Here is an 11,766-nt window from a genome sequence, read left to right as displayed (position 1 = left end):
CTGTTCAACTCATTAAAAAACATTTCTAAAATAAGGGCCAAAAGTAGGAGTAAGTTTTTCCCATTACTTTATTTATTAGACATTAATTCATTACAAAATTGACTCACATATAATTAGAAATATTTTAAATCACAAACAAATCAAAGTCATTTAAAATATTAAATGTTAAATTATATTTTACATTTATAGAATATCCACCATAAGAATTATAACTGGATGTCTGGTTTTGCTCATGTAACAAAAAAAGGTAGATAAAATATGACAAATATGTTAAGAAATATACTTACATCATGCAACTTGTAAACCAATTTTATTTGGTTTCATGAAAAATAAAGAAAAAATGGGACATCTAATATTTATGTACATGAATCTTCTGGTAAACTGAAATAAATGTAAATTTGTGTATCCTGACTTTATAGACAAGAAGTAAACTTGTAAAAAATTATCACTGGATGTCTAAACTCTATCGGTTCCTTTGATTCTGTGATATAGGTTGGTTGTTGAATTAATTTGTCACATTGAAAAAAAATCTTTTTTTGAAATAGATAAAATGGAGCAATTTTTTTTCCCATTGATTCACAGTTTTTTTTATCCAGTTTTTCAAAATTATGGTTTAGCATCACCACATTTTTTAATTAATCCCATTCATTGTCACCTACATAACTGAGGCTTTCAAGTGCCTTTATGCTCCAGATATTAGCAAGATACAAATAGGCTTTATTTTCACGTGATCAGAGAACATTGGAAATGTCATCACATTTTAAAAATTGATGCCAGATACTAGTTTTTATGGGAGGTTAGGTTGCACCTGAGTTTTTAGACCATTAACATCTGAAGGCCTCGTGAATGTATCCTAGATAAGGAAAAGAACTCTTTGACCCTAAATGCTGAAGATTGGTCTGGCCACATACGTCATACAAAAGAGGTACAGATCAATAGGATTATGGTTAAAACCTAGGAGAAGAAAATCTATGACTAGAAAATGTTACATACAACATAAAGGTATTATTCATCACAAGCACCAGTTCTTAGTTTTTATTTCTCCTCTTACATTAATAAAATATTACCTGTGGATTACAGGAGTGGCATGGTAAAACCATAATAGAATATATACTTAGGTGAGAGAAATTTCCAGTTTCTCAAACATCAACAAAAGAACTTTTATACATAATGCAAATGAGTAGCAAATGTCTATAGATATGTAGTCCCAAGAAGATGTGGTAATTTTCTTTCATCCATGGTATAAGCCAGAGCAAGTTACCATAATTTATCACAGGAGTGCTTTAATTTCTTTAAACCAGGCTGAGATCAAGCTTCATTTAAAAATGGTTAAATTTTATAAGGCTCTGTTTTATCTACCAAATGCGCTGTGCTAAGCCTGGGTGTTTCCTCACGGTATATAACTTGTGATAAGGCACACAAAAATGCAATAAGTATTTGTTGACTGATCAGTTTTGTTTTACAGCTAGATCATTTAATCTTTTGAAGTAGTTATGTTGCTTTCTTGATTCCTAGGGTGTTAAAGTACAATCAAATTTAATTACTCTTAATTCTTAAATTTGTTATTTTAAAAAGATAAATTTCACCCACCAGGGGCACAGATAGTGCAGTGTTAAGCACTTCTTTGTTACTACTTTTGTTTTGTTTTAGAAAATAGAGTGTGTTCTACCTCTTCCTAAGTCATCAAAATACTCTGGAGAATAATATTAGTTAATATCTTAGTTTCTCCTTCATGGATTATAAAGAAAAGTAGAGGTTAAGAAAACTTTCTAAAACAGATTACTTGCTCACAATCACCAAAATAAAGCAAAAACCAAGCAGCAACAGCAATGAAAGTCATGTCTTGGTTACAAAGAATCCCAAAGGGCACAGTCATGTTCTCAGGCACTGATGGTACAACATGACTTATTGAGAGGTGGGAACAGAAAAACAGGAAAGAAGTTCACCCTGGTGGATCTTATTGCTAACTGACGTTTTCTCCAAAAAACAGAGGTACACGTCGTTGATATGTAAATTATTCTGCAAAAGATAGAGAGCTTGAGGAAAACTAACATAAGCACTAAGAATATATTTTTTATTTAGAAAGAGAGAAATCTTTGATGTCAAAATTTACATTATATTTATGCACACTTAATTAAAAATTATTATCTCTATTTGTTAGATGCAAGTTACTCTCACATACTTAGACTGAATTAACCTATAACATGGGCTCATACCAGAAAAAGAATACTGTGATCAGAGCAATGGTTTCTTGTGTCGACTACAAATGGCTCATGTTTAAGAAAAATTGTATGTAAAGCTCATCCAACATACCTATAGTGTCTATCAAAACTAAAGAGAAGAGTGAGCTGGGCTGGCAGTGTTGGAGTAAAGCTGATGGACCCAGCCTCAGTTATAGAATGTTAGTGATGGTCTCATCTATCTTCTGTATTCTGCAGCCAGGAAAACTGAATCTTCACTGTTGGGAATTAGGTTTCTCAAGGTCACAGCAAATATTGGCTCTGAGTCTCATGAAGGTGGCCACAAGATCTAATTTGCTCTCATTTATTCCATCACCACCCCATAGGACAGCGCCTGATACATGGCAGGTGTTGTACAAATATTTTGCGTGGGCCAATGAATGGAAAACTGAGTAGATGAGTAAGTGAATGAATGAGGGAGACAACGACAGAGTTTGGCTAGACAACACTGGCAGGACCAGACCCTTGACAGCATCTGGGCGATTAAGATGACAACTTGTTGTTATCAAGCATCCCTTAGCCATGTTCTAGTTTGAGTCATGTTGGTTAAAGAGGCAATGCCAGGTGTCTATAGAAGCTGATATACTGTGGCATATTTTGAATTAATTTTAATTATTTTTCATCTTTTAATTTATCAGTGGTATTTCTTATTCAGTAGAGTTGCAACTCATTGAAGAGGCTCTTTGTCAACTCCACAGGGCGCATAACTTCCTGAACTGCTCTACACGTGGCACTGCTCACATCTATATTATGTCTTTGGGAATGATGATGTCCAGAGACCCTTGTTTCTACCCCACCCCCAAGATCGGAGCACTCAAGAACAAACACCTGGAGCAATAATAGTGTTCACTCTCGAGGCAGTTTTCAGAAATGAAGAAGAACAGGACAGGATAAAAGTGAGAGGGTAGAAGCTATGAACATTTAAACTGCTTGATGAAAGGAGAAACGCTCTTAGACTTATTATAATTGGAACAGCATATGTAGGCCTCGAAGGAATATTCGGGCAATTGGAAAATACCTTTTCAGGTACAGGGCGAAGGGATGAAGTCAACAGCAGGTGTTGGTGTGTAAACAAGTCAAATTTAGGTGAAAGAAGAGCAGGCATGTTTCATTATGGATTCGTGGAAGCTGTTCTCTGCAGATTTAAGTGGGTAATTGAGAGTGACATTTAAAGTGGCAGGAAACAGTCAGGGCAAAAGCTTCTGTGTTCCAAATAGTCAGGTTCAAGTGCAAGAGAGGTCTTTGTAAACAGAGTTTATAGCAGTCTTTCGTGATAGAAGGGAGGTCACTAAGACTGCTTAGGGACCCAGGTAAACTTCCAGCCTCCCTCCTCATCTCGACAAACAAAGGCTTGTCCCTGGTGGAAGGAATGAGTTTTCACATTACAGTGAGGGCTCAGGGATGTGGAAAAGGCCATCTCTGTTTTATTGGGTGACACATCAGAAGTATAGTAAGGAGAAGTTTGCAGCCCTCCTGGGGGATTTGAAAGTTGAGGGAGGAAGTGAAAATCTTCCCTGTGCCCAGCAGTGCCATGTGAGGGGGTTGCTGGGTTGCCTCCATAGTCAATTGGCAGATCCTCCCTGGGGACATTTTCATAATCAACTGCATCATCCAGAAATGGAGGAAATGTGCTGGCAATTCTTCTCGGATGAGAGGAGTGGGCACTGTAGTTAGCTGATAAAGTGTCATCGATGGTGTTGAGGTCTTTTAACCCAAGGGTCTGAAGAACCCAAGGGTCCACAGGGGGCCCAGGTTGTCCTTCACAGTTAGCAAATTCACTAGAGAGGTTTCTCTTGGCATTTTTGTGGTGGGGGATCTCAGGAGGAAAGTATCTTTGCTCTTTGGGTTTCCTCTTTCCCTTTCTGAATTGCCCAAATGCTTTGGAGAACTCATCTGATGACAGCAATTTCTAAGGAAGTAGTATTTGGAAAATACACAGTCAGATAGTCAACCAAGATAATTTCTTTACTGCTATCTAATTAAACTTCCTTCACATAGTTACTAATGATCTTAATTCCTTAAAAACATGATTAAAATTCTATTCTCTCATACATACACTGCTTAAAAGTAATTGGATTCATTTCTGATTCTAAATTAAAATATATAGTGACAAGTAACTACCTGGAAACCACAATTCATGTTTTTTACTAATCATTTAAAAGTTGAAAGAAATGAATAATTTCTTTAAATTTTCAATTCATGGAAATAATTATCATTATAATAATGACAATAACAGTAACTATCATGTATTGAACGCTGACTACATGTATATTCATCTCATTTTATAAAATCCACTTTAGTGAAGAAACTGAGGCACGGGCATATTAGAGTCTTACTAAGGGTCGTGCAGCCTACATTAAATCTAATCATCTGAATCTAGACAGAGTGGCTGATTGAAACAATATCTAACACTGATTCTTCTTATTCTGCTAACTTTCAGACCACTTTCACATGATATGTATTATTCCACACTTTGAACAAAAATACTGTCTAATCAATCTCATTTACTAATTTAATGCATGTCCTTTTTTACAAAATGGTGGCTGAAGTTATGAGCCCAAGCTCCTAACTGTGAGATGTGCTCCTTTTCTTAACAAAGCTGACTGGATTGTAAAGGAATTGTAAAGGAATCAGATACGATACCCTTTCCTCTCTCAACTGTTATTTCCAGTGAAGTGGTAAGAAGCATCATCAATTTAAATAAAATAATGTCAAATAATGCAGCTTGTCTAGTGGCAAGGTAAAGATTGATGACAAAGCAATAATGATAACAGAACGGCAAAAAGATAACAAAAATACAAAACACAAAAGAAAAGAAGAAGAACAGAAAGAGACTATGGACAAACTATTTGTCCTTGAGTTAGAAATAGTCCATTCTAAAAGGATAAGATAAAAAGTTCACTAAAAGATAATGTAATTGGTGATACATAATTGCCAGTCAAAAGATCTGGGCTCCAACCCTATTCATAACATTTCAGAGCTGGGAGATTCTTAAAGAATCTTTTAGCCCCTGCATTTACAGATGAAGGTAAGTGAGGCTGAGTGACAGAGAAATGTACTCAAAGTCAAGCAGGTAATTAAAAAAACCAAGTGCCTTTCAGATCTGATTCCCACTCCAGTGTTCCATCCATTTAACTCTATCTTTTGATTAACCTCTGCTGTCTTAGCAATTCCCTGGACTGGCTTACGATTCTTAAGCAACTCTTTGGGTAATATATGGCTAAAATATGCAGTCTGAATTCTTCCAAGAAATAATACATAAAAATTCTTGAGGAAGTGCTATATTTCTTTCAGAAAAATCCATCTAGCCAATGAATGCCTTTGAAGCCATGCTGTTCAATACACCTCCTACACTTAATCAAGCAGTGTTAGCCAAATGGTCTCGGTTCTCAAATCACTGCTTGGCTCTTACAAAGGGGGTAGTTACATACCTTGGCCTTTTCCTCAAGACATTTAACCAAAGCAGAATTCAGGTATTGTCTGAGATGGTTATTCTCTTCATGTAACCTAGCAAGTTCTTCTTCCTTCTGCACCAGAGTATCTTGGAGCTGCAAAAAGCATACAATGGTGAAGGCCCCTCTACTATATTGACTTTGTAACCTTATAATAATGCCACTGATCCTTAACCTGCTTAAGCTTGATTATTATTCTATTTGTTTTATGAACCAAACCTCAGGGAGCCCTTGTCCTCTAAGGCCTAAATTCAATCTACACCCACCTACCACCCCATTGTTCAGTTTTGTGCTCTGAACTTTTTATTCATTGCAAAGTGTTTGAAGAGATTATATGACTTTTAAGAGTGTAACCACAAGGGGATCGGGAAGGTCTATAGGAAAATGAGCTGTGTGCAACTGTTTAAATATAGAAAAATGTGTTCAGAAAGGTTTCACTGGACTCTTTCCTTGAATGTTAAGAAAAGAAGAAAAACAAGGAGGGGGTTTGCTTCCCTCATCTTCAGGTTGATCTATTTGTATATCCCTGAGATTCAATTACTCTCTCAGGAACAACAACAAATAAAACATGGAAAATGAAACATTCTTTGCGAAAACTTAATAATCATCATCACTTCTCCAAGTGAAGGCCTATGTTTATGGATTAAAAATACAAGCACACAGGGTGCCTGGGTGGCTCAGGGGGTTAAAGCCTCTGCCTTCAGCTCAGGTCATGATCCCAGAGTCCTGGGATCGAGCCCTGTGTAGGGCTCTCTGCTCAGCGGGGAGCCTGCTTCCTCCTCCTCTCTCTCTCTCTCTCTCTCTCTGCCTGCCTCTCTGCCTACTGTGATCTCTTTCTGTCAAATAAATAAATAAAATCTTAAAATAATAATACAATCACACTCAGTATATCACCTTTGGTCTTTGCAACAACCTCTCAGGAAGGCATCATAAATCTTTCAATGTCCTAGGTAAGGTAAAAGAGGATTCAAGAGGTCATATAATTACAATGTGTGAAGTCAGGGCCTGACTGTAGGTCCTCCTACAGGGTTTTGGATGTTGTTGTTGACTTTGTCGTTGTTGTTTTTCCCTGTGACACTGATCATCTATCTTCATGTCCATCCTCTGGACATATATCCACTTTGGCTCTAAGCTGAAAGTCAATATATGAATTTAACCAGGGAAAAGAAGCAAGGTGACATCAAGGGACGATGTTAAGAATAAACTGCATGCAAAGTGAAGCAAGTCAACCTGAGAATGACAAATGCCATATGATTTCACTCATATGTGGAACAAGCAAACAAACCAACAAAAAACAGGATCAGACTTATAAATATAGAGAACTAACTGATGGCTGCCAGAGGGAAGGGGGTGCGTGGATGGACCAAATGGGTGAAGAGTAGGGACAGATATGGGCTTCTAGCTATGGAATGAGTAAGTCATGGGAATAAAAGGCACAGCAAGGAGAATACAGTTAACGTTATTATCGTAGTGTTGTATGGTGACAGATGGTAGCTACGCTTGTGGTGAGGATAATGTATAGAGAAGCTGAATCACTATGTTATACACCTGAAACTAACATAACATTGAGAGTCTGTTAGACTCAAAAATAAATAGATAACGAAATAAATAAATAAGCAAATAAATAAGTAAAAGTGGGAAAAAAAAAAAAGACTACATGGAACATGTCGGTCTAGTCTCCGTATTCTGACGAGCTACACATACCTGCTTGTTTCTGTAGAGCTGAGAGGAAAGCTGAGCTTCTTCCCATGAACACGAGTTAGGAGCAGGGAAACTGGAGTCACAGGATGATTCTTTGTGAAAATACCAAATGGATAAGTGAGAAAACACCCTTGCAGTTTTTGTGTAATACAGAGCTCATTGAAGGATTTCAGACATTTTAATAGATTCAATTACCTTTCTAAAAATAGCTATAGCCTCTACACAGGAAACAACATATTTAAAGCCTTTCAGAAGGGATAACCGTGCTGTGAAAGACAAATATTTATAGACTACATGCCCAAATGGCTGAAAGGGTGAATTTTTAGAAGCTAAGAGGTCCATATTTCTTCTTAATATATAAATTTCCACCAGCTAAATTTATAAAAACCATCCCATCTGTACTACGAATTCACTCAGATATTTATTGATCCTTCCCCAACTCAGCATAACATTGCAATTCCACTATGTTTTCCAAGTTTCTATCTTACTTTCTAAGGTTTCGTGTTTGATAACATAGTGTTTGGTTCTAGAATCAAATGCTATTCTTGATGTTACTATTTCTCCCCAGATGAAAATCTCTGCCTATTTGCATGCCAGTTAAAGCTGATGGAGAGTATTCAGAATTATGAGTGGTAGCATTTCCTACTTTAAAGTAATTTGGATCTTGCTTCTCTGAAGACCTTGATGAAAATCTCCAAACTGTACCCTGAACTCAGTGTAGGAAGTGGTGGAACTTCCTACTTTAAAATAATTTGGATCTTGTTTCTCTGAAGACCTTGATGAAAATCTCCAAACTATACCATGAACTGTCTTTTATGCATTGGTGGAGTTTTTTTTTTTCCATATTTGATAGCAAACTATGAGTAAAAATTATGTTTGGGCATTCTATATTGGTTTATTTTTATTTTATTTTCCTCATCTAGTACAGTCTGACTCTTCCCCATCTCTACTGAAACTGACATATTACTGAAATATTTTTTACTGAATTAGAATGATGAGTAGGGAGACAGGAATCAAATTTTATACAGTTTAGTTTCATATTCTTGGGCATTCTGTCTTCTTTGCTGCTTGCGGCAGAAAACTAAAGTTGAACAACTCCCTTCCTGACATATATGTGTGTTTCAATATTTTGGGGCTTTTCTTTTTTTTTTTTTTCTCAAATTCACATGCACACAAAATAATGTGGCTGAACCAGGAATTCAGATACTTAATTCTGAAATGTCTACCAGTTTTTCTAGAAACTGATTGTTAATATATAAATTCCTTTAATATTTATAAATACTCCTTACTAAGCCCCAGGTGATAATTAATATACAATTTTCATCACAAAGTTATCTCTCCTTCCAAAGCTGACATCTTCTTTGAGCAAAAGGAATCATTTTTTTTTTCCTTTTACAGGATGCTCTTCATAGAATTTCCTTAGGAAATAAAAGAGTAAGTTATTAGTTTTCCTTGTCTCCCTCTTAAACTCAGGGGAACTTTCCTGAATTCCAAAAGAAATGCTCCAACTGGTATCTTGACTCCAAAAGCATCTCACAGTATTTGTTTATAAAATTTTGACACAACCCTAAATCCCTTAGTGGGTTGGAAGTCTCTAGGAACTGTTAAGTGTGGGGAGAAATACATACTGGCCAGTGGACAAGGACAAGATTCCCATTTTCACTATCTGGCAAGTATAGAAAAGCAGCTTGTTTAGGCTGTGAAATTCAGGAGTCTGTGGGCTTTCTTCAACTTCCCATAGCATCTCTTCTTCTACAGGGTTCTGGCCCATGATGCTTTGCAACTATGGGTGCTGGAAAAGGACTTCAGACCTACCAGGAAAGCAGACGAGCAGAACTTACCCAGTGCCTGTGGTGCTTGTTGGGGCTCTCTGTTGTCCAGGAGACCAGCAGCCCAGAAAGAGACCCAAGTCTCCGTGGAAACGTCAACACTAGATTCTGACGTTGTAGTGGAATACGGGCAATTATAACTCTGACCTCCTACAAAGTACTGGTCTTGGCAAGGCAGAACAGTGTTCTGTGAAAGTCAGTAGGAAGGATCAGAGCAGGGGTGGGGAGGGTCCCAGGAGATGGGGTGATTGGGATTTGGAGGGGAAGAAGGATGGAAGAAAGAGACACGAATTACATGCAATGAATCAAAAAACAGTACAGGTGTTAAGCACTGATTCCAGATTAATTCAAGCAGCCAAAACACATAATCACTAAAAGGGAATCAGCCTCTTGGTTTACCCAGTACTTTCCTGAGGACCTCTCAGCAAAAAAACAGGTTAGTATTGGATGGACCAAATTTGTAAATATCCAGGAGTACTTTCTGTTTCCATGACTGAGTCATCTTACAGGCTATGCAGGATCTATGTAAAAGGAATTCTACTTACTGATTGAAAGACCTAAGAACTATTTGGCTCTTTCTAACAAATAACTTAATTATATTTCTAATAACCTTGGAAGACACAGTGCCCAGAATGCTAAGGCTGAAATGGACTGAATATAACATATAAGGAAAACTCCTTATTTTAGCTTCTTAGTTTCTCAATTATAAACTTACTCCATTTCTTCCTTCCTCCTTCCTCCGGCTTTAAATGCTGCTGGATCCTATGGTGCTCCAAATGGTTTGAAATGGACTTATTGACATATAGATACATTCCAGAGATAACTAAATACATTTGCTCCTCCAAGCACAAGCACATGTAGTCACTCCAAGTAAAAATACCATCAGAGCTGAAATATGTTAGCCGAGACAGCAGGCTCTAGCTCTCTCCAGCACTAGGTCTCTATGCCCTTGCAAAGTTATCTTGCCACTACTAACTGTCTGGCATCTATTCTGCACTGTGTTCTGAGCCAGTGAACACCCTCCTGCCCCCGACTCCTCAAACTTCAAACACACACTCTTTCCAAATATCCAAGCAGGGGCAGATATGCAGCTTTCCTGGGTTAATTTGTACAACAGTCCATTCTGAATTATTTGTCAATGTTTAATCAGGTAAAAAGCCATTCATTTCAGCAGAGCTCAGCTTTGGACAAACCTCTTTTTGACCACTACAAGTCTTTTGTTGACTTGAGGACTTTCTTGGGCATAACATAAACAGAGAGAAAATAAATAATAAGGAGAGAGAGACACACGGAGAAAAGTTAATTAAGTCACAATTTGTTAATATTCCCAGTAAGCTAAGTCTTGAAAAAGTCCAATCTTGAAGCAAGTCCAGCTTGGGCAGTGCAGACCAAAGAAATTCAGCCCAAAGTTTATCAAGGACTATTTTCTTTTATTCTAAAAGCATGTTTGTAAGCTCTTTCCCTGAGGTTATTATTGAAATCAAAGCTGAACTATTATGCAATTGACACCGGAGAAGAAAACAAATCTCAAACACCCCTAGACTAACTCAAATCCAAATGTTTGCAAATATGTGTCTAATCTAGAGGAACAGGTGGAAAGAAAAGTGAGTGCAGGTATAGAGGGAGAGAAAGTTAGGAGAAAGTACAGAAAGTAGAAATAGCACAGTGGGTAGAAGGATGAGAGAGATGGAGAATGAGAGAGAGAAGATAGGGGGGAAATAAGCAGATGGCGCAGCAGAGAAGACCCCTTTTACTGGGCAAGGTAGCCCAGAAATCTTGCATCCAAGGCGGAAGAAATTCTAAATGCAGAGTTTACTAGTTCTCAGAGCCCCCAGGTTTCCCCAGCGCATTACCTAAACGCTGGCTCCTCACTTACCATCTTGCAGTGGAAGAAGGCGCTGCAGAAACTGAGCCTTCAATTTTTCGGAAAGCCGTGGGAGCTTTAAATGGGACTGAGGGGAGGGGCTAGGAGAGGCGAGTTCTAATCTGCGGGAACTCCCAGTGACGCCTGGGACTCCGAGAGAGCACCGCCCTCGGATTTGGTGCGAGGCTGTCAAACTGGTGACGTGGGTCAGCAGACCTGAAGCCAAAGTCACCGGCACTCGGGGCGACGGCCGCGCGGGGACCTTGAGACCTGTGAGACCTGCCGCGGCGCTCAGCGTCCCGGTGCGCCGCGCGGCTTCAAAACCCGCGCGGTGCCCGCTCCCTGCCAGCTCTCTGCCCGCGGGCGGCGGGGAGTTGGGGTGGGCGGGGACCGCGCCGCCCGCGGGACTGGGCGAACCCGGCTCCCCGAGCGGGGCGGGGTGGACTGTCGGCCCTGTGGCCCGGGCATCAGGGTCAGAGAAAGCCCAGAGGAGGGTCTCGGGGATCAGAGCAGCACTTGGGGAGCAGGTGCAGCAGCCCCCAGACACAAAACTGCTCCTGTGTATTTCCCGGCCACGTGATCAATACCAATTTACTGAATGACATTGTGAATTGATTGGCTTTTTTCCTACTATTTGATGGATCTCCTTTCCCCCAACTCCTGAAGTGGGTGTGAAATGT

The 11,766-nt window shown here is 38.8% G+C and overlaps 1 protein-coding gene across 2 annotated transcripts in view; it reads right to left on the bottom strand.

The window, feature by feature from the left end:
* Positions 1-818: 818 nt before the first annotated feature.
* The window catches only part of GMNC (geminin coiled-coil domain containing), a 41,304-nt gene continuing 30,356 nt past the window's right edge, over positions 819-11,766 (bottom strand). Inside the window, exons 1-5 of one of the 2 annotated variants that reach the window (XM_032337879.1) lie at positions 11,099-11,383; positions 9,235-9,409; positions 7,397-7,485; positions 5,672-5,788; positions 819-4,149 (exon numbers count right to left, since the gene is read on the bottom strand). In XM_032337879.1, coding sequence (XP_032193770.1) covers positions 3,529-4,149; positions 5,672-5,788; positions 7,397-7,485; positions 9,235-9,409; positions 11,099-11,101 — 1,005 coding nt within the window. In that variant the 5' untranslated portion in view covers positions 11,102-11,383 and the 3' untranslated portion in view covers positions 819-3,528. Of the gene's footprint in view, positions 4,150-5,671; positions 5,789-7,396; positions 7,486-9,234; positions 9,410-11,098; positions 11,384-11,766 lie in introns of those variants that run through there. The other variant, XM_032337870.1, reaches the window with a different exon arrangement.

Source organism: Mustela erminea, chromosome 1 (assembly GCF_009829155.1).
Source record: "Mustela erminea isolate mMusErm1 chromosome 1, mMusErm1.Pri, whole genome shotgun sequence".
Lineage (NCBI taxonomy): Eukaryota > Metazoa > Chordata > Mammalia > Carnivora > Mustelidae > Mustela > Mustela erminea.
Note: the sequence above shows the minus strand (reverse complement) of the source record. Positions and strands in the feature narration are given on the sequence as shown.